General features: G+C 42.2%; 2 protein-coding genes across 2 annotated transcripts in view; one reads left to right on the forward strand and one right to left on the reverse strand.

Annotated features, from left to right (window-relative positions):
- The window catches only part of LOC136857934 (FMRFamide receptor), a 434139-nt gene that overhangs the window by 356612 nt on the left and 53246 nt on the right, over window positions 1-24281 (forward strand). The window lies entirely within an intron of this gene.
- On the reverse strand, window positions 1058-24078 carry LOC136857935 (uncharacterized). Its single transcript, XM_067137034.2, has 7 exons — window positions 23888-24078; window positions 21737-21904; window positions 18695-18981; window positions 16972-17111; window positions 7683-7774; window positions 5655-5723; window positions 1058-1497 (listed from the first exon to the last, which is right to left on the reverse strand). Coding segments are annotated over exons 1-7 (948 nt in total). The 3' UTR covers window positions 1058-1496.

Below are 24281 nucleotides of genomic sequence, written 5' to 3' on the forward strand. Positions count from 1 at the left end.
AGCTGTCAATGGAGATATGGCCTGGAATGATATTGGTAGAAGAATAAGCTTGAGCTGAGCTTTTAATTCTAATATATAAAATGAAATGGCGTATGGCTTTTAGTGCCGGGAGTGTCCAAAGACAGGTTCGGCTCGCCAGGTGCAGGTCTTTTGATTTGACGTCCGTAGGCGACCTGCGCGTCGTGATAAAGATAAATGATGATGAAGACGACACGTACACCCAGCCCCGTGCCAGCAAAATTAACCAATTGTGGTTAAAATTCCCGACCCTGCCGGGAATCGAACCCAGGACATGGAGCCGGACATTCTGTTATATAAAGAGATACTGTGAGTTTGTGTCTGTGTAATGGGTAAACTCAGAAACTACTGGACTGATCTTGAAATTTCTTTCACCATTTGAAAGATATCATCATTCCAGGTAACATATGCTATGTATCATCCTGAAATATCAAAGACCTTCCGTGAGAACCCTAATTTGGGCCCTCTGGCACATTAACGTAGGCTAATATATGCTAAATATGGATTTTGTCGCACAAGGATGAGACAAAACTCATTTTAAGCCTCATGGTGCGAAGAAAAACCGTTTTCGACATATTGACACCACACACTCACGCTGTAGGAACCGGATGAAGAAATTATCGGCCGTAACCATTGGCAACGTTAGCTCAAGGGTTCTAGAATACAAGCCTGGCGCGAGAGTAGGCAAAGCCAAGGAGATATTCTGTTTACACATTTTAAAATCATAGTTAGCGTTAATCCGCGAAATACTTATGGTTATTGGATCAATGTGGCATAAATCATCCTCAGGGTCATACTGCACCATGTTGTATCTTTCAGACAAACCGTCTGTGCAAACTACTACTGCTATTTTTTGGAATACCAGCTTCGTCTTACTCATTCTGTTTCTTAACCGATAGCAAATGGTCTTAAATGTGATTGTACTGTATTACAGGAGTTTTATATAAGTATGTAATTATGTATAATTCCATACCAAATTTCATCGGCGGGAGTCACAAAAGGAAAGAGGTGAGAGCAGAGAACATCAGCTGAACAAACATTAAACCAAAATAATAAAATGTATTATTAGAACAAGTCCAAAGTTGTACATCTAGAGAGTGACAGTTTTGAAAAACGTACATAATAGCTTCGAATACATTTGATATAAACAAACAGAATCTGAGGACTAATACTGACAAGACAAAACAGAATAATATAACTAAGTTCAATTTAAACTTAACAATAAATAATTCATGAGTTAGTTCTGATAAACCGCATTAGATACACATCACAAGTAGAATATTCTGATGGGTTTTATCAATATTAAGCATGTTTTTTGAGTTCTTAAGTAAGTGGTTCGCTATTCCTGTCTTAAGTTCAATGTTTCTCCTAGCTGAGCTGTGGTAGTTCAGGACCAAAGACCGCAATTTCTTGAAGATAATTCCATTTCTTTTTTAAAACATGCTCATGATACTCCGTTGAGCCACTTCTTTGTATACCCTGAAAGAGAAAGTAAAATATTATTATTTTGCACACGTACGTACAAACATATTCATTATAAACCATGTTGCTTTTCAGCGTTCAGTCTGCAAACACTCTCAGTTAACAAAGCACCTCTCAACACACTTATTTGCGACCTGCTCTGTGGACTCGTTCAGTTCCACAACTCTTATCATTAAATCTTAAGAAACTGAGTCTAACTACCGCCGTCTTGGTCTCCTTCTACTCTTACCCTCTATGACCGAGTCCATTATTCTCTTAGGTGATCTATGCTTCCCTATTCTCCTTACATAGCCCCACCCTCCTGCCACTATTTTCACCTGTTTATACCAACAATCATTCTCGCTACTTCCATGTCTGTTACTCCTAACTTATGAATATCCTGGGTCCACCCAGATGTTATTGGCCTGAAAACAGACTGATGTAAAGATAGTTTCGCCTGAGAACTCGCTTCTTTCTCACAGAATACCGTCGATCGCAACTGCGAGCTCACTGCATTAAACTGCTGCACCTTGCTTCAATTTCATTAATTTAGTATACAGTTAGCCTCAGATAATACACTTCGTAAGTACAACTCTCCGTATCTCTCGTAAGGATCAAAAATATTAGATCACAGCATTTTAGCACAGTCTGCCGTGTCCGACTCCTTGGCTGAATGGTCACCGTAGTCTCCTACGGTTCAGAGGGCCCTGAGCTTGATTTCAGGCCAGGTCGGAGGTTTTAAACTTAAATAGTTCATTCCTCTAGCTTGGGGACAGGGTGTTTGTACTTTCCTCGATATCCCTGAAACCTACACACAATATTATCCTCCACACAATAATACGCAGTTCCGAAACACAGCAGATACCGCCCACCCTGGGTGAAGGGTAGCAACAGGCACACGAAATTATTATTATTATTATTATTATTATTATTATTATTATTATTATTATTATTATTATTATTATTATTATTATTATTATTATTATTATTATAGCACAGTCTGCCATTATGACTCAGTAGCGACAGAGGCCAAACTGTGTACTTTTTTTAAAAAAAGTCACTGCTTACGAGGAATAATGCTTTGCTATTTTGCTTTACGTCGCACCGACACAAAGAGGTCTTATGGCGACGATGGGATAGGAAAGGCCTGGGAATAGGAAGGAAGCGGCCCTGGTCTTAATTAAGGTACAACACCAGCATTTGCCTGGTGCGAAAATGGGAAACCACGGAAAACCATCTTCAGGGCTGCCGACAGTGGGATTCGAACCCACTATCTCCCGGATGCGAGCTCACAGTTGCGTGCTCCTAACCGCACGGCCAACTCGCCCGGTACGAGGAATAATGAATCACTATTTTAGAAAACAACGATTGAGATATACATAGGTAACATAGTTATTCTTATCTAGTGATCACGTGTGCGAAATCGATTTCCCAAACTGTAGGTGAACATTTAAGCGTGTATAACCTCATAACCTTTGGTAGTAGTGCTATTTGAGGATCCAACCAGTCTCCGGGCTGAAGGCTTAAAAGACAGTGGTGGTTGGAAGTGTAATGTGTTGAGTATCCATGAAGTGGAGAGAATTAAGACAAACACAAACACTCAATCATAGAGTCGGGCAAATTAATCATACGTGATTAAAATCCCAGAGCAGGTCGGGAATCGAATCCGGGACTCTCTGAACTGAAGGCGTCAACGCTCACCAGCCAGACAATGATAATGAATCTGTATAAGGAAAAAATGCAGCGTTTTATTCAAGTAGAATTTATAGTTGTCCGCCTCTGTGGTGTAGTGGTTAGTGTGTGTTAGTACTGATAAACCGCATTAGATAGGCTACACATCACAAGTAGGCCCAGGTTCGATTCCCGACTCAAGCCGCTAAATTTGAAAAGTGGTACGTGAGCTGGAACGGGGTCCACTCAGCCTCGGGAGGTCAACTGAATAGAGGGAGTTTCGATTCCCTCCTCAGCCATCCTCGAAGTGGTTTTCCGTGGTATCCACTTCTCCCCCAGGCAAATGCCGGGAAGGTACCTAACTTAACGCCACTGCCGCTTCGTTCCCTCTTCCTTGTTCGTCCCTTCCAATCTTCATATCCCCCACTCAAGGCCCCTGGTCAGCTTAGCAGGTATGCCGCCTGGGCGAGATACTGATCCTTCTCCCCAGTTTCATCCCCCGACCCAAAGTCTCACACTCCAGGATACTGCCCTAGAGGAGGTAGAGGTGGGATCCCTCGTTGAGTCCGAGAGAAAAACCACCCTGGAGGGTAAACGGATTAAGAAAGAAAGCATTTATAATTGCTGAACTATAAAAAATGTGGATTATTCTCAATTTTCAGCATTAGTGAAAAGGAACCTTGTCCGGATGTAAATTTAGTATTGTGTTAAATGTACTCTTTTCAGAGCAAAATTTCGGCACTCCGATATTTCTTGGAAATCAATACGGTATCAGTTACAGGTACGTTAAACGCGTATTTTAATTAAAATAGCCAAGTAAGCTTATAAACTTACGTGACAATTGATATCGTGGTCAAAGCTGACGTACTTCCAGTTTTACGGGAAATCCGAACCACAGACACATGACTTTTTATTTCGAAAACCCCACACCCATTGGCCGAAATTCGAACAGCGTTCACCTTGGCGAGAAGCCAATGGCTATGCTACTCGGCTCTTACACATTATTATTATTATTATTATTATTATTATTATTATTATTATTATTATTATTATTATTATTATTAGATAGTGGTTTAACGTCGCATTAACTTAGGTTCTTCCTTTACCGAAGGAGTTGTCTACCCGGCTCAAGTCACGTAGCTGTGAGCTTGTGTTCGGAAATGGTGGTTTCGAACCCCACCGTCTTTTTTATTCTTTCTTATTTTTACATTTGGCTTTACATCGCACTGACAAAGATAGGTCTACGTCTTATGGCGACGATGGGATAGGAAAGGCCTAGGAGCCTTAATTAAGGTGCTGTCCCAGCAGTTGCCTGGTATAATTATAATTTCGTGTGGCTATTTCTAGCCGGGGCAGCCCTTGTAAGGCAGACCCTCCGATGAGAGTGGGCGGCATCTGCCATGTGTAGGTAACCGAGTGTTATTGTAGTGGAGGGAGGATAGCGTTATGTGTGGTGTGTGAGTTGCAGGGATGTTGGCGACAGCACAAACACCCAGTACCCGAGCCAAGGGAATTAAACATTTAAGGTTAGAATCTCCGACTTGACCGGGATTCGAACCCGGGACCCTTTAGACCAAAGGCCAGCACTCTAACCATTTAGCCATGGAGCCGGACAAACTCGTATCCTCATCCCGAGGTGGTGCAGCTCTTTTCAGGCACACTCCCAATGGAGGTGAGCTGCATGTACCATTTTAACCACATTCCAGCCCTCCTGCCATTCTTAAATTTCTGGCAGTACCGGGAATCGAACCCAGGCCCCAGTGGACGGCAGCTAATAACACTAGCCGTTACGCTACGGAGGCGGACATTTACCTGGTATGGAAAAGGGAAACCACGGAAAACCATCTTCAGGGTTGCCGACAGTGGGCTTCGAATCCACTATCTCCCGAATGAAAGCTCGCAGCCTCGCGCCCCTAACTGCACGGCCAACTCGTCCCGTGAACCCCACCGTCGGCAGCCATGAAGATTGTTTTCCGTTGTTTTCAATTTTCACACCAGGCAAATGAGTTGAAATTCAATGAATGATGTGGGAAGAGAGAGGGTGAAACCCGGTGCCGGCACATAGCCTACTCCTGTCGAAGAGCACCAACGGGTCTGCTCAAGACTTAACGTCTCCATCCGACGGACGAATCACCACCAACAACGTTATATACTCTCATTCCATATGAGCACCGCGAAAAGGTTTGGAACTGAATACAGGCTTCTGGCATGCTATCTTAAAACTCAACAATAACATTACATATTGATTGACTACTCGTGTAAGTTGATGTATACTTTGCCTCTTCTGCCATCACTCATCTCCCTTAGAAGGCAACTAACTCACCTACGACGCGTACAAGACAGCTAGTTCCTTACGTAATTCCAAACACAGAGACTAATTGTGGATATAAGAATAATACAGATTATTAAAATACATTAATTCTCTCAAACTAGAAGAATCACGTGATTATGAATTAAAGTAACAAAGAAATCAACAAAAAAAGTGCATATAATACTGTACTTACTAAATAATACTGACAGCTTCCGAAACGACGCCTTCCCAGAACTGAGAGAAAGTTTTCACAAGGGAGGCTCTGAAAGAAGAAAATGCCCTGAGATTAAGATTTTCATTCATGAACAGTTCATGAAACAAAAATAAATAATCAAGTTACGTATAGTACGTGGAGTGCGGCATGATATGGCTGGATTCATTCGTGGGTTTGTAGGGGGATAACAGCAACCCTCTCGAATCATGGTTACTGAGAAAAAACTTGAAAGGTGTTCTTGAAACACTATAAAATAGACTGATATTTTTTAAGATAGTATCGGTTAAGTCTGTTTTCATTAAACTGTGTAAGTCGAAGAAATTGTCGCTAGAGTGGGAAGATTTCAAACTACTACAATTAGTATTTGGACAGAGTTTATAGGAATAGAAAGAATAGTCACCGAATAAATCTAAGAGGAGAAATAGCAAACAGAAGAAATAAAAACAAACCCTTGTCGGTAAAGAAAGTAACGTTTGAAATCTTCCCACCTTCAATGGTTTTATAATAATATTAATGAGCGAGAACAAGTTTAATTTAAATGATTGGCTTTAAATCATTTCAGTCCGTTTTTTGCTGATTTTACCTAACTTGAATTGCTCTTTCATACTGCGAACATTTTTATTTACTCTGCCCACCTTTGGAGTTCTCCTTTGTACGCATATTTATTTTAAATCACTAAATCTTGATTCAGATATTAAAAGTAAATTTTAAAGCAGTCCGGCTCCGCGGTGTATGGGGGCAACGCGTCCGCCTGTCACCCAGCGGCCTCGTGTTCGATTCTCGGCCGGATCAGGGGGTTTTAATTGTAAATAATTATTAATCCCCGGCCTGGGGACTGGATGTTTGAGTCGTCCTTAACGTTCCTTTCCTCACATTCAACACTCTACACTTCCGCAATTCCACTTACACGCAGGTTCACATCACATGGTGAAAGTAGTAGCAAGAGATGTACAGAAGTCGACGCCACGAACAAATATCATTTAAAAAATAAAGCTAAAAATAAATAACTGTGAATGTCCGCATGAGCTAATAACATTCCAATTAGCATCTTTTAATAAGACAAGGAAAGGTATTCAAAGGAGATTTTTCACAAAAGAAAAAGAGTGTTTTCTAACTTACAGAGAGGTACTAATGGCAATGTAAGTTTGACCTCGGTTGTCCGTTAGTCCAATCCCCTCAGGAAGTAAATCTTTTGTCGGTACGTAATAAAAGAAAAACTGCAAATAAATAAATTGTGGGAAAATGTGAAAAAAGACATAACTGAATTAGTATTGACAGTTCTTAATAAATTTCTACATTAATATGACGGTGTTGGGAGCCTGCCCCGCGGTCTAGGGGTAGTGAACCTTCCTCTCACCGGAGACTCCAGATTCGATTCCTGACCTGGTCAGGGATTTTTACCTTGACCTAAGGGCTAGCTCACCGAGCTGAATACCTCAGACGGTAGAGCGCTGGCCTTCTGGGCCCAACTTGCCAGGTTCGATCATAGCTCGGTCCGGTAGTATTTGAAGGTACTCAAATCCATCAGCCTCGTGTCGATAGATTTACTGGCACTTAAATAACTCCTGCGGGCTATAATTCTGGCACCTCGGCGTCTCCGGAAACCGTAAAAGTAGTTAGGGGGTACGTTAAACCAGTAATAACATAACTAGTTAAGTAATTAATTAGAGCTAGTTTGAGTTCCACTCAGCCTAGTGAGAACAGTTGAGGAGCTATCTGACGGTGTAATAGCAACCCCGATCTGGAAAGCCAAGATAACGGCTGAGAGGATTCGTCGTATTGACCACGCAACAGGTCGTAATTTGCAGGCTTTCGGACTGATCAGCGGCCGCGTTTTAGGCATAGCCCATCAGGGCTGTGGAGACATGGGGTTTTATTATCCTAACAAATGTGGCTCCAGCTAATGACTACCACTCCATTCAGAATCACATAACATCCAAAAACCTAGAAAAGTGCCTCCAATACTTGAGAAACTATAAGGCAACCGGAGTTTTGCATTCAACTTACTTGAAAACAACTTGAACACCTGGAGTTTCAGGGACGACCCAGTCAAGAACCACCTCATTCACAGCCGTCCTGCTTATGTAGCTGGCAGCATTCTGTAAAAAACAACAAAATTATCTCAATTTGTGTGAAATGAGTGTGAATTATAGCCTGCAAAAAAGGTTCTCCACAACTAATGTTCGTTCGACTGTTCATCATCCACAACTAACAACACGGACATACAAAAATAATGATTCATGTTTCATAAATTATGGTCTCGAAAGCTCTAATCTACAGGGCCGATGACCTAGTTGTTAGGCTCCTTTAAACAACAAGCATTGAATCTACACCTAGTTGATTATCCGCCTTAGTCAAATTACGAGGCGTACTTCTAAAACAGTGCTGGTAATATAGCACCTCCACATATCAGTTGCAGAGTGTCTGAAAATATGGCAAGGACGGAACAAACGACGGACGCTAGGTTTCTATTATACAGTAATCAAGTTATTAGGCCTAATCCTAAACTCAGAGTCTAAATGAGCTTTCTTCAGAGAACTATCCCACTGAAAACACAACCTGAGGTCCATCGTACATCGTTATGGAGACAGAAGATGAGTCAGGGCGCATGTTTTTAACCTTCTGTACAATACCTGGAAAACTCCGAACAGATTAAGAACAAAGGTTTCAAATATTGTAGAAGCAACAGGGTGATGTAGGGTTATGCTGAAGAGAGGAAATGTGATTGCGGTGAAATCCAGACTCCGGAACATCTACAGTAGTATTCTGATGTGAATGTCATTCGTACAACAGAAGACAAACACAAACATCTATCCCCATTGCCAAATTCCTCGATCCGTCCGGGAAGCAGAATTGGGGCCCTATGAACCAAAGGACGTTGTGCTGGCGCTCAACTGAGAAACCGGACTACTAACAGACCTATTTTGTGGGAGGGTTACTGTTTGCAATTTTTAAATGTTTTGTCAGGTAATACTTCGTTTTCTCTCAGTACTAAGGCGAATAAATAACTACCTAGGTGTAGATTCAAGAATAGATATTTCGATACCATAATTTATGGAACATGAATCAGTATTTTTGTATGGCTGTATTGTTAGTTGTGGATGATGAACCGTCGAACGAACATTAGAGTTTTGAAAGAGGCCAGTACCATTACCATCAATCAATCAAATCTTTCGCCACTGATATGCATTTAGGGCAGTTACCCAGAGATTCCCTAGCAATTGTTTATCTAGTCTTTTCTTAAATAATTTCAAAGAATTTGGAAATTTATCGAATATCTCCCTTGGTAAGTTATTCCAATCCCTAAGTCCTCTTCGTACAAAAGAATATTTGTCCCTATTTGTCCTCATGAATTCCAACTTTAACTTCATATCGTGATATTTCCTATCTTTAAAAGCATGACTCAAACGTATCGTCTACTAATGTCATTCCATGCCATCTCTCTACTGACATGTCTCGTTCCTCCCAAGTCTTCCCAACCCAAACTGTGCAATATTTTCGTAACGCTAATCTTTTGTCGGAAATCACCCAGAACAAATCGAGCTGCTTTTCTTTGGAATGTTTCCAATTCTCTATTCAAGTAATCCTGGCGAGAGTCCCAAACACTCTAAACACACTCTAATTGCGGCCTTACCAGAGACTTATACGCCCTCACCTTTACATTCTTACTACAACCCCTAAATACACTCATAGCCGTATGAAGAGATCTGTAACCTTTATTTAACTCTCGTTTGTTATTATCGCAATGAAGATATTTGCTTATATTAACACCTGGATACTACAGTGAACCTGAACCCCATTAGGAAGTTTCACCCCATCAACGCACTAATTAAACCTGAGAAAGACTTTTCCTCTTTCTGAAACTCACAATCTGACTTTTAACCCTGTTTATCATCATACCATTGCCCGCTGTCCACCTCGCAACACTATCGAGGTCTTTTTGCAGTCGCTAACGGTCTTGGAACAAATTCATTACTCAGGACAAAAATACTGTATAAAAAGATGACTAACATCGAATATAAAGTGAAGGAAAAACGTATTTAATTCAGTAGTTACGGCAAAGTTATTGTATGGAGCTGAATTTCGGGAGTAGATCATGGAACTGTAGCTATAGATGTAGCCGTTAGTAATTTTTCTAAAATAATTGTGGGATTTCCAAGCTGTGCTGAAAATAGTGGATTGAGAATGATCTGCGAAGGGATGAGTATACGGGCAGATATTGTGAAACAAATAATTAAGTATTGGTTGAGATTAAAAAACAGAGGGAGAAGGTAGAATTCTACACATAGCATATCAGCACCAAATGAAACATCAAAATAAGGGCTACTGGGTGGATGGGGTGAAGAAGCTACTAGAAGACATACGAATGGGGTGCTACTGGGAAAAAAATATCAAGGGATGATAGAAGATTGTTTTCGAAGGCAGTCCAAAGAGTAAAATACATAGAAATACAAATACCGTAATAAGGTCAGAATGTAACAGCAAATGTACACTAATTGAATTTTTCAAAATAAGTGAAAACACGGCAAAAAGGACGCAAATATTACCAAAAAGGGAAATGAAAAGAATAATTTGGTTGTTGATGGGAGTATACAAAAATAAATCTTTAAGAGAAAAAATAACGGAAATAAATGTATTTTATGTAATACGCATACGGAAGTAGCACATGTACTAAAATACTTCAAAAAAGCGAGTAATATGTAGACGGAAAATAGGTAGATAAAACTAAAAATGAACCTGAACCTTACATATTTGTTAAGCTATTAAACAAAGAATGGAAGAAACCATGAACAACAGCAAAATTATTTAACATTATTAGAGAAATATAGAAAAATAATTCAAAAGAAGGTGAAAACAGAAAATTACATGTAATTATGAAGAGGTATCCTGGACTAGATAACTTAGTTAATGTCCAGGAAATGCCTCAGAAGGCTAAGATATTCTTTCAATAAATAAACGTCTAAATAACGTTCTTGGAATAGGTACTGTATTAGTAAATTATAGTTTAATTATGTTTTGTGACAGTTTGTTAAATAGAATATATTTTGTATTTTATAATACTAATAAACCTAGTTGCATATAATTGCGATGACTGCGATGGGCGCGTGCCCATCCGTGATTGGGGTAGGAGTGGGGTGGGGAAGAGGATTCTGTTCATTGTTTTCATTCATTCATTTGAAGTAAGGATATGAATGAATGCCCCATTGTCGGCAGCTCTGAAGATGGTTTTCCGTGGTTTCCCATTTTCACACCGGGCAAATGCTGGGGCTGTACCTTAATTAAGGCCACGCCCGATTTCTTCCCACTCCTAGGCCTTTCCAATCCCATCGTCGCCGTAAGACCTATCTGTGTCGGTGCGACGTAAAGCAAATTTGAAGAATATGAACGAGGAGATATCCTGGCTCTATAACTTTGTTGAAGCCCGGGAATTATCTCAGAAAGATAAGTTTTAAGATGTCTAAGTAATATTTATTGGATACGTGTTATGTACACTGAGTGACCAGAAGTCATGGGAAGACACTGAATGTGTTAATGACGAGCTGCTCCTCCCCGAGTCCTCAAAACGGCAGCAATGCGGCGAGGCATAGACTCTACAAGGTGTTGAAATCGTTCTGGAGATATCTGGACCCACGCATCTTGCACTGCTACCCACAATTGGTAAATGGAATGAAATTGCTTATGGCTTTTAGTGCCGGGAGTTTCCTAGGACATGTTCGGCTCGCCAGGTGCAGGTCTTTTGATTTGACGTCCGTAGACGACCTGCGAGTCGTGATGAGGATTAAATGATGATAAAGACGACACATCCACCCAGTCCCAGTGCCAGCGAAATTAACCAATGATGGTTAAAATTCCCGAGCTGCCGTGAATCGAACCCGGAACCCCTATGACCAAAGGCCAGCACGCTAACCATTGAGCAATGGAGCCGGACCACAATTGGTCTTGTGTAGTTGGTGCGGGGTTCATAGAGCGTACACCAGCATCAACAGTATCCCATAAAAGCTCGAGATTAAGATCGGGGGATCTGGAAGGTCAATCTATGGTCGTAACTTCACTGAATTGCTCTTCCAACCTCATGCGTGCCACCACAGAGCGGTGACGTGGCGCATTGTCCTGTTGAAACAAGGCCCTCTCCATCATGGTACTCTAGGGCCAGAAACGGATGCAGATGGTCTGAAAGAACGTCCACATAACGTGCAACTATCAACGCTCCCTGCAACCGGAAAATGGGGCCTAATTGCGACCATAAGAACGCCGCCCAGACCGAAATTGAGTCACCTCCCGCCTGGACACAACCTTGTTGACACGCAGGATCCATAGCTTTATGGGAAATACGCCACGCTCTCTTGCGCCCATCAGCTCGATACAACTGGAACTGGGATTCATCGGACCACACCACACGCCGCCAATGTTCCACAGTACATTGCCGATGTTCGCGGGTCCATGCACGTCATTGAGTTCTGTGTCGAGGTGTCAGTAAAGGGACACGAGTTGGTCGTCGGCTCGTGAAGCCTATGTGGTGAAGTTACCTCCTTACAGTCCTGGTAGAAATGGGTTCCTGACTCCCAACATTCAACTGGGCGATGATCTGATTCACAGTAGCCCGTCGAGTGCCTAATGTGGGTCTGTGGAGGCGACGTGATGTCCATTCGTTAAATAGCTGTGGTTTTCCCGTGCGGCGGTTAACGTGGGTGGTAACATTATCTCTGCGATATTGAAGATCCACCCTCGACACTGTTGTTCTCGGAAACCTGAATTCGCGTGTGATCTCCTCAATGCGAGGACCCATGCGCCGTGCGCTGATGATCATCTCACGTTCAAAGTCGGTTAACTCGCGACTTGTTGCCATCTTCACGACACTGGTGTCTGTGACAGACTGCTCAACTACGCCGCAGCTAGCCGCAACGCTCAGGGGTCATACACGGCATATTTCCTAATGGGACACACCTTTCCGTGACTTTTGGCCACTCAGTTTATATTTTTTAAACATTTGTTGTAATATTTCGCTCTTTGGAATTCTTTGTTATTTTGTAGTACTAAAAAATATAACCGTCCGCCTCTGTGGTGTAGTGGTTAGTGTCGTTAACTGCCATCCCCGGAGGCCCGGGTTCGATTCCAGTTTCTGCCACGGAATTTGAAAAGTGATACGATGACTGGAGTAGGGTTCACTCAGCCTAGGGAGGTCAACTGAAAAGAGGGGTTTCGATTTCCACCTCAGCCATCATCGAAGTGTTTTACCGTGGCTTCCCACTTCTCCTCCAGGCAAAAGCCGAGATGGTACCTAAGCTCAGAACGCCACGGCCACTTCCTTCCCTTTTCCTTGTCTATCCCGTCCTATCTTCCCATCACCCACAAGGCCCCTGTTCAGCATAGTAGGTGAGGCCGCCTGAGCGAGGTAATGGTCCTCCATCCCAGTTGTATCCCACGACCCAAAGTCTCACTCTCCAAGACACTGCCCTTGCGCCGGTAGAGGTAGGATCCCTCGTTGAGTCCGAGGGAAAAACAACGCTGGAGGGTAAACAGATTGAGAAAAAAAGAAAGAACAAAACTTAACTCCATACAATGAATACAATAAACGAATACTCTCTCCCCTGTTGGTGACTATCCGTGACTAGGGGAGAAGAGAATTAATTAATTCATTCATTCATTCGTTGCTCTATACAGCATAACATCAAGGCAACGATTCTCCTTTCTTCACCCTTGTTCAGGGAGCTGTTGACCTCCATTTCACCTTGTCCTTGTTTTGATCCACTTTGACGCTACATATAGGATATTATTACAGTATTACAGTGAGCTCGCCACATTTTACTGTATATCTAACTGCCAGGTCTGAACGTGGCCGTTCCTAACCTGGAGAACGGACGTTGCATGCTGGATTTCAGTGACATTTCCTTCGCTTGGGGACCAGCACCCACCTCAGAGAGCTTCTTCACCGAAAGCCGTCGGAGTGAGACAATGATTATCAAACAGCATGTTCAAATGGTCGGCCACACACTCCTTCCAAAACAAAAGATGAAGTCTCAATCGAAGGATGGACAACAGTAAAAACGATAGTAGACGTTGTATGGTCCGATGCGAATGAGTGAAGAATTGACAAGTATGTAGTGTCTGGTGCTGACGTATTGTCCACGAGGGTCTTCAAACATTTTGGACAGCAGTGACCAAAATACGAGGTCGATAAAAGATATGGTAGAAAGGAACTACAAAATCAAATAAATAACCGCCCTGCTTAAAACAAAAAGCAGCTTTGATAGATCCGATGTGGCAGCAATACGGGGGGTGGGGGAGCTTGTGGTACTTATTGGTCTCTTGAGCCATCTAGGAACCTATAATCAGTAACATCGACGACTCAGAAGACTCAGAAGGGAGTGAATGCCTGTGGCGTTATGATGATACCCTCCCATTGGAAACATAAGTGATCTCTGTGTTCCGCGCAGCATAGCACTGTGAGATCTTTCTTTAATCACTTGTGATTCGTCTTGAAAAGCCAACCACCTTTCGGGCTGCTGAATAAACACTCATGCACATATACGAACTTCTCCCAGAGTCACAATTAGGGTGCGGATTACGTATAAAGTAAAATTAAACACATTTGTAGCTTTTCTGAACACGATGACAAGGTTTTCATTGGTCATATAAATGTATATTTTACTATACTTTATCATTAAATCATATTTGACCAAAAAGTGGTATGAAAGCATATTTTCTTGGCACATTATAATAGCTCTAGCCATTCTCCAATATTATTATTCACATGTTTTGTGCCCTTAATGACAAATGATTTTGTTTGTGTTTGTTTTTGGATTTCCTTTCCATTAGAAAATATTTTCTCGTTTTCTCTGAGAAAAAATAAGTTTATTCTATTTCTTTAGAGTGAACAGTCCTCTGTGTTTATTCAACAAAATAGTCTTCTAAGAACTTTTTGGACAGTGTCAAAATTTTCGGCCGTAAACCCGACACAATCCCAATAGTTTTTTTTTTTTTTTAATTCATATGAATCCTTGCAATCTTTTACTTTCAGTACTTACTCTAATCTCAGATACTTTTGTATTTTGGCCAAGTTCAGTACGAATTATCTTAGCAATATTCCCACTATACCTCCTCAGGTAAGGTAAGGGTGTATTCTGCCCGAAGGCAGGTCCGAACCTCCGCAGAGGTGTGCCTGAGCCGGAATTTGCGTACGGTAGGGTGGCCAGTTTATTTCCGCGCCTCCAATCCCTTACCCCCCACCAACAGCGCGTGGCAACTCATCCAAATCGTGACCACGCCCAATGTTGCTTAACTCCGGAGATCTCACGGGATCCGGTGTTTCAACACGGCTACGGCCGTTGGCCCTCCTCAAGCATCAACATTAACAAATGGAAAATTGCAATATACTTATGAGTATTACAAAAACTCAGTTTTGCACTGGAATAATTGAGTTTTCGTGTAATAAACTGTAAATTTCTGAAAAGTTATATCTTTGGAGAATGCTAGCCATCACAGTACTGGACGAACTCAGAAAGCTGACAGTTAAGGGGTGTAATCTGTATTGCATATGATGCTACAGACCCAAAATAATCAACGCCACATAACGACCTAATGTATCCCATACGATGCATCACGTCTGAAGAAAGTGAGGATTATCGTATATATAACTAGAGTTGGACCCAATCTATAATAATATATTTCATTAACTCAAATAAAATGTTTCATAGCTCGGAATTATACAAAGAATTGTCGAATCAATGTTGGCACGACAGTTTCAGATACCACATAGGACACATACCTGCTTCTCTGCCTCACATTTATCGCTTGAGATTGGCCTCGGTTTTAACATTCCAGAATTTTTTATGCAAATGTAATTGGTGAAAAATATTATAATTTGTCTAAACAATCATAGTGCACTTTATTTCATAATACTTCAAACGACAGTGCTCAAAAATAGTTTTGGATGTCGCGATTACACACGGCAAAAACCTCCCATGTGAAATATTTTAGCTTAGAACTTTGGCCGGTAAGGTTCTGTCATATAAGGTGCAATATTGTGTGAATATTGTCCAGGCATTCTCGCTCTTCATAATGTATGTGCTGCGGGTCAGTATATCTCCAAAAATATTATCACATAGGAGGTTTTGTCCCGGCAACGACGATATGTTTACAATATGCACTGTAGGTGAATATCTGAGATGCATAGTGACGCTAAACCCAGAGCAGGTTCGATATTTTTCACGCCAGGCAAATGCTGGGGCTGTACCTTAAAGGCCACGGCGGTTTCCTTTCCACTCCTAGCCCTTTCCTATCCCATCGTCGCCATAAGACCTATCCATGTTAGTGCGACGTAAAGCCAATTTTAAAAAAATGATTCGATATTTATCCGATAGGAGGCATTTGTCGTGTCGGTCAATATAACAACAACACTAATTTTTAAGGTCGGCGGTGTATGGACAGCACATTTAAGTGCTTAACTATTCACACTGTTGGCAAACTTGAATATGGCTTTCCGTTGTTTCCCGTTTTCACAAGGCAAATGCTGGGGTTGTACCTTAATTAAGGCCATGGCCGCTTCCTTCCCATTCCTAGGCCTTTCCTACCCCATCGTCGCTATAATACCCATCTGTGTCGGTGCGACGTAAAACAAATAGCAAAAAAAATAAAATCTATTCACAAAATCTTTTCCACACGTCTTTGTGTATATGCTTTTTTCTGCCATTTCCTATTAAAGTACAACATCGTTGTAAGAGTTGTGTTGAGACTGCGAACTGCTGTATGAACCAGGGTGATACTGATCATAAAAACAAGAGGAGCAGTATCGGACAAAACTCACGTTTTGGCATCCAGAAGATGTTTCCAAATCATGCAAAAGAAAACATTACGGGGCGAGATTCTATCCGTGGATCACAAACTTGTAGAGAGCTTTCTCGTAGCCCTATGAGTTCTTTGTGTGAACGCGTTGCGTGCTGTTCTTCTGAAGCACCGTCAATATTCAAATTTCATTTCCACGAAGTTGGATGGGTCTGGAGCCTTGCAATTTCAACCGATGAAAATTCGCGTTATTAATGGTGTGAAAGTGTCTTTCAGTGGATCGTTGGTGTGTGAATTTCAACGAACTGTGGAGACTGATATGTAAAGACAACTTCTGGCTCAGTGGGAAAATCAATGGGAAACTGCCTCACTCCTCATTTCCCCAGTACTTTACACCTCTTCATTAAATACTAGACTATCTTTGACAGCTAATGATGGCACTGTTGGAGATCCAACCAGCGTTAGGACTGAATACTCAACATACACATAAAAGTAATGAATACTTTCCACTTACGTCATTACCCGGCTGGCAGTCCGAGATGACAATCATAGGATCATCTGTCACCTTCCTAAATTGACCAACTGGTTTGTCGCCGGTCCGGCCTTGAATATAGACACCTCTGAAGGTCTCTCCACCGATTCCAGCTATTGCCACTGTAGGGAGGAGAGATGTAAAGTTTGATAAATATCACAACAAAATCACTGAAATTATAAGCACTAAAATATATACCGGAGCCCAAGTGCGCACTGGCGATTCAATAGCTGAGTGATTATAAAATCACGCAACTAAAACGTTAGTGGCATTTTCAGCCAGTGCGTTCTTGATGATAAATAATCACATTGATTTCATCGAGGCCTTACGTGTTAGTGGAATGTTGCAGAAATAAAGGAAGGAGTGAGAAAATATCTTGGGAATACATCCTATGTATAGCTTTATAGTTTTCAAGCTGTGTAGTGCTGTGCGGAAATATGCTAGTACTTTGTTCAATTATTTCTTCATGAGCAAAAATAATTTTGATAACTATCTAATTGCTGTTGGACCTCGATTTACGCATCGAAATACTAGACTGCAACTGTCCATTCTCCATGAAGAAAGACTGGCTGTAACAAGAGGAGTTCCTTAAGGGAAAAAAATAAAAAGTGCGCATTCTTATTCTATCTGAAAGCTGACACTTTGATCCCCATTGGAAATTCCCTTAACGAAGACACATTAGAGGTTGCTGGTAGGTGGGGAGAGTCGTGGCTGGATTGCAGATATAGCACCATACATGATAAGGAATGGGCTTTCGTTGGTATGTAGCCAGCAAAGGAGGGTGGTGTGGTCCTGAACTAGTTGCTGAAGTGTGATACATCACTGACCGACCTTAGATACTGATATCTTTGAAAGTCGCTGCACCGATTCCAGCGACCGTCACTACAGGGATTAGAGATGTAAAGCTTGATAAATGTCACAGCAAAATCGCTGGTACCGAGCTTGATAGCTGCAGTCGCTTAAGTGCGGCCAGTATTCAGTATTCGGGAGATAGTAGGTTCGAACCCCACTGTCGGCAGCCCTGAAGATGGTTTTCCGTGATTTCCCATTATCACACCAGGCAAATGCTGGGGTTGTACCTTAATTAAGGCCACGGCCGCTTCCTTCCCATTCCTAGGCCTTTCCTGTTCCTTCGTCGCCATAAGACCTATCTGTGTCGGCGCAACGTAAAGCAATTAGCAAATAATAATAATAATAATAATAATAATAATAATAATAATAATAATATTCTACCGCTTTTCCGCACACCTTGTAGGGTCGCGGGTGCGAACTGTGTCGCACATGTGGATTTGGCCCTGTTTTGCGGTCCGGATGCCCTTCCTAGCGCCAACCCTATGTGGAGGGGATGTTGTCTGAATGTGAAGAGGAGAGTGGTAGGACAAACACAAACAACCAGTCCCTGAGCCAGAAGAATTAACCACACGCGATTAAAATCCCCTACCTGGTCGGTAATCGAACCCGAGATTTCTGAACTGGAGACCTCCACGCTGACCATTAAGCCAAGGAGTCGGACATATGGTAAAATGCAACGTGTTGCACAAATCATTTCAAACGCGTGCGAATTTACACCACAGGTTTCAAACTGCCACGCAACACTCTACCATATATGTACGATCAATCAGTTTGCACAACACCCCCTGCTGCGCAAATTGTTTTGATCGTGTATGGTGTGCTTAGGAAATATGGAGGAATTTATATTTCTTACCTCTCAATGTAGATCCGGCTGTCACTTCCTTTGTAGGGCTTGTGGTGATTTTATAGGGGGCTGTTGAATTGCTTGGTTGGTGAGTGCCATGCGAGACCGACATATTGGCGCACACACTACTAGGAACGTGGTTTGGGTCTATGGTGGAAGCTGGCGTGGGCATTCCATGCACCGTGGAAACGTGGTGTGCGTCTATGGTGGACGTTAGTGTGGGCATTCCACGCACCATAGATACGCCCAACAGGAACATCATCAGCAACAAGCTCTTCATCATCACGAACTTCATTCTGAAAAGAAAAAGAAAATCTGTTCAATGGAAAAAACTTAAATTCTTCAACGTTGACGTCGTTAAGCGTCATGCATTTCAGAAAATATTGATATTAGTACTGAGCGTTTCGTATGGCGTGTAAATATTGATTTTAGTTATGTGATTAGTTATTAAGACCTTTTTCAAAATGTTGTTCCCATATTAAAAAAAAAATCGAACGGGGCAGGTCGGGGTCACGGCCAGCAAGATCTCAATGCTAGTATCCAAGGTTCGTAGTGGGATTTTACGACCGGATGCCCTTCCTGACGCCAATCACAGGAGTTAAGGAGATGAAACCATTTCCTTTACGTCGCACGAACAAAGATATGGCGACGATGGTATAGGAAAGGGCTAGGAGTTGGAAGAAAGCAACTGTGGCCTTGATTAAGGTACAGCCCCCAGCATTTGCCTGGTGTGAAAATGGGAAACGACGGAAAACTATCTTCAGGGCTGCCGACAGCGGGATTCGAAACCATTATCTCCCGAATGCAAGCTGATTGCTAAGTGATCCGAGCCACTTGCTCGGTTTAATGAGATGAAATGAACGACATGATTATATCATCATCATCATCATCATCTGTTTACCCTCCAGGTTCGGTTTTTCCCTCGGACTCAGCGAGGGATCCCACCTCTACCGCCTCAAGGGCAGTGTCCTGGAGCTTCAGACTCTTGGTCGTGGGATACAACTGGGGAGAATGACCAGTACCTCGCCCAGGCGGCCTCACCTGCTTTGCTGAACAGGGGCCTTGTGGAGGGATGGGAAGATCGGATGGGATAGGCAAGGAAGAGGGAAGGAAGCGGCCGTGGCCTTAAGTTAGGTACCATCCCGGCATTCGCCTGGAGGAGAAGTGGGAAACCACGGAAAAACCACTTCGAGGATGGCTGAGGTGGGAATCGAACCCACCTCTACTCAGTTGACCTCCCGAGGCTGAGTGGACCCCGTTCCAGCCCTCGTACCACTTTTCAAATTTCGTGGCAGAGCCGGGAATCGAACCCGGACCTCCGGGGGTGGCAGCTAATCACGCTAACCACTACACCACAGAGGCGGACGACATGATTATATAATAGTAGGAAAGAAGAGAGTGACACCCGGTGCCCAAACATAACCTACTCCTGTCGAATAGCACCAAGGGGTCAAACATTTATTTATTTATTTATTTATTTTTTATTTTATTTTTTATTTTTTTTTGTCTATGGGCTTTACGTCGCACTGACACAGATAGGTCTTATGGCGACGAAGGGGTCAAACATTTCCAGCCGACGGACGAATCACCATTAACAGCGTCATACGCCCTCACTCCACATGATGACTGCGGAGAGGTTTGGAATTGCAACCAGGCTTTTGGCACGCAATCTAGTGTTTATAAATTGTATACTACGACCTCTTCTGATTTCTTGAAATAAGGAATTCAGTATCTGTATGAAAACTCAGAAAGTCTACGGCGTAATGCTATAGTTTGCGTTCCTATTCTTATTCTTGCATTTCCCCAATATCCTGGGGTCAGCCTCGGGTTGACTCGGCCTATTTTTACGGCCGGATGCCCTTCCTGATACACAAAGATGGAGAGATACATTCACTATTGCGTGTTTTTGTGGTGGTATGGTGTGGAGTAAATGAAGAGATATGTGTTGAGACGAACACAAACAACCAGTCCCCACATTTAAAATCCCTGGGCGGCCGCGAGCCGAACCCAGGGCCCTCTAAACCGAAGGCTACGACCCTCATCATTTAGGCAAGGAACGCTGTGGTATACATTCATTCCATCCAAATATCGCCTCCAAGTCTACTCAGGACAGTAGCATGACTATTCACGGCGCGATGCAATGCCATCTGATGGGCGCTGTGAACTTACAGATGGGGAAAGACTCCGCTAAAGCACAGTACGGCTAATTCCACAGTAACGGAAATATAACTTTCTTCTTCTTCTTTCTTTATCTACTTACCCTCCAGGGTCGGATTTCCCTCGGACTCAGCGAGGGATCCCACCTCTACCTCCTCAAGGGCAGTGTCCTGGAGCTTCAGACTCTTGGTCAGGGGATACAACTGGGGGGAAAGACCAGTACCTCGCCCAGGCGGCCTCACCTGCTATGCTGAACAGGGGCCTTGTGGAGGGATGGGAAGATTGGAAGGGATAGGCAAGGAAGAGGGAAGGAAGCGGCCGTGGCCTTAAGTTAGGTACCATCCCGGCATTCGCCTGGAGAAGAAGTGGGAAACCACGGAAAACCACTTCCAGGATGGCTGAGGAGGGAATCGAACCCACTTCTACTCAGTTGACCTCCCGAGGCTGAGTGGACCCCGTTCCAGCCCTCGTACCACTTTTCAAATTTCGTGGCAGAGCCGGGAATCGAACCCGGGCCTCCGGGGGTGGCAGCTAATCACGCTAACCATTACACCACAGAGGCGGACAGATTGACAATATTAAAAACAAAATAAGAGAAATTATATAAATTCTTTCTACAATTGAAAGCAGTTGTCAAAGAAAGCATATTCTTTGTTATCGAGCAATAAAACTAATAAAAACAATGAATAATATTTTTGATAACCGTTCTCAAAATGCGTCATATTCCAATTTTGCCTTAATACCGCGTGTTTAGCCGTGTGACCCCATTATTTTTCCATTGTTTCAATACTGGTTGTACTCAGTCCAAGAAATTAAACCAGGTTTCAAGTCGTAGTATACTGTTGCGGGCAGTACTTTAATCGAACCTCACAACCATTCAATATGTATGCTTACCTTGTATGATAGTAGATCCCAAGGGGACGAGGATGAGAATGTGACGAGAAACTACAGAAGATCGTCCTTAGTGGTCGTCTTTTATAGCGAGAATTCACACCATCTTGTGGATTTTCCCGAGGGCCTCTGACCCTCGGTATTTCAATAACAGATAAGTCAATGATAAATCTGCATGAACCAAACAAAACATGAATTTCCTTGAAGCACGATATGGAATCGTCTTAACTAATAACGTATTGTTCAAGGGAACTCTGAGCCTACTGGCAACGATCTCCACAGGTAAATAAATAATAGACAAATTTGCCATGCCTCCAAAGAAGAGGACGCTAATAATAATAATAATAATAATAATAATAATAATAATAATAATAATAATAATAATAATAATAATAATAATTTGTTTGAGTTATCAGTCCATAGACTGGTTTAATGCAGCTATCAATGCCACCCTATCCTGTGCTAACATTTTCATTTCTACATAACTGCTGCATCCTACACCTGCTTCAAACTGCTTGTCATATTCATACCTTGGTCTACCCCTACCGTTCTTACCCCCTACACTTCCCACAAAAACCAACTGAACAAGTCCTGGGTGTCTTAAGATGTGTTCTATCTCTGCCTCTGTGGATCAGTGGTAGAGTGTCGATTTCCGGATCCCAAGATGGCGGGTTCAAACCCGGCAGAGGTAGTCGAATTTTTGAAGGGCGGAAAAAGGTCCTTTCGACACTCCATGTCGTACGATGTCGGCATGTAAAAGATCTCTGGTGACACATTTGGTGTTTACCCGACAAAATTCATTAACTCTCAGCCATAGACGCCCAAGAGAGTTTCGGTTTACTCGGTCTGCCATCTAGTGGGCCTAGAGTAAAACGGAACGTCGAAATTGACGAGCAGACAGCCAGATGACGTCAAATTGAAATATCTGCACACGATAGCTGGGGCCATACGATTATTATTATTATTATTATTATTATTATTATTATTATTATTATTATTATTATTATTATTTCTTCTTCTCATCAAATTTAGCCACAACGATCTCCTCTCACCAATTCGATTCAGTACCCCTTCATTCGTGATTCGATCTATCCATCTCACCCTTAGCATTCTTCTGTAACACCACATTTCAAAAGCTTCTATTCTCTTTCTTTCCGAGCGAGTTATCGTCCATTTTTCACTTCTATACAGTGCCACGCTCCAAACGAAAGTCTTCAAAAACATTTTTCTAATTCCTATATCATTGTTCGAAATGAGCAAATGTCTTTTCTTAAGAACGGCCTTCTTTGTTTGTGCAAGTCTGCATTTTATGTCCTCATTACTTCTGCCATCGTTAGTTATATTACTACCCAAGTAACAATATTCATCCACTTCCTTTAAGACTTCATTTCCTAATCTAATATTTCCTGCAATCACCTGACTGCGTGCGACTGCACTCCATTACCTTTGTTTTGGACTTATTTATTTCCATCTTGTACTCCTCACCCAAGACTCTGTCCATACCATTCAGCAGCTTCTCCAGATCTTCTGCAGTCTCAGATAAAATAACAATACCATCGGCAAATCTCAGGGTTTTGATTTCCTCTCCATGGATTGTGATTCCCTTTCCAAATTCCTCTTTGATTTCCTTTACTGCCTGTTCTATATAAACACAAAAAAGTAGCGGGGACAAACTGCAGCCTTGCCTCACTCCTTTCTGGATTGCTGCTGCTTTTTCAAAGCCCTCGATTCTTATCACTGCCGACTGATTTTTATACAGATTATAGATAATTCTTCGTTCTCGATATTTGATCCCGATCACCTTCAGAATCATAAATAGCTTGGTCCAATCAACATTATCAAACGCCTTTTATAGATCTACGAATGCCATGTATGTGGGCTTGCCCTTCTTAATTCGATCCTCTAAGATCAGACGTAAAGTCAGGATTCCTTCACGTGTCCCTACATTTCTTCTGAAGCCAAATTGATCTTCTCCCAACTCAGTTTCAACTTTTCTTTCCATTCTTATGTAAATAACACGTGTTAGAATTTTTGCAGGCGTGAGATACTAAACTAATGGTGCGGTAGTTTTCACACCTGTCACCACCGGCTTTCTTGGAAATAGGTATAACAACATTCTGCCGAAAATCGGATGGCACTTCTCCTGTCTCATACATCTTGCACACTACATGGAATAACCTCGCCATGCTGGTTTCTCCTAAATCAGTCAGTATTTCCGAGGGAATGTCATCAATTCCAGGTGCTTTGTTCCTATTTAGGTCCCTGAAAGCTCTGCCAAATTCTGACCTCAAAATTGGGTCAATCATTTCATCACTACCAACAACCTCTTCTTGTTCCAGAATCATATCATCTACGTCCTTACCTTGATACAACTGTTAGATATGTTCCTGCCACCTTTATGTCTTGTCTTCTTTCCCTAGAAGTGGTTTTCCATCTGAGCTCTTAATATTCATACATCTAGTTTTCCTTTTCCCAAAGGATTCCTTGATTTTCCTGTATGCAGCATCTAGGACCATACTACTTTCAACATCCTTGCACTCATCCTTCA

This window comes from Anabrus simplex, chromosome 1 (genome assembly GCF_040414725.1).
Source record: "Anabrus simplex isolate iqAnaSimp1 chromosome 1, ASM4041472v1, whole genome shotgun sequence".
In the NCBI taxonomy this organism is placed as follows: Eukaryota; Metazoa; Arthropoda; class Insecta; order Orthoptera; family Tettigoniidae; genus Anabrus; species Anabrus simplex.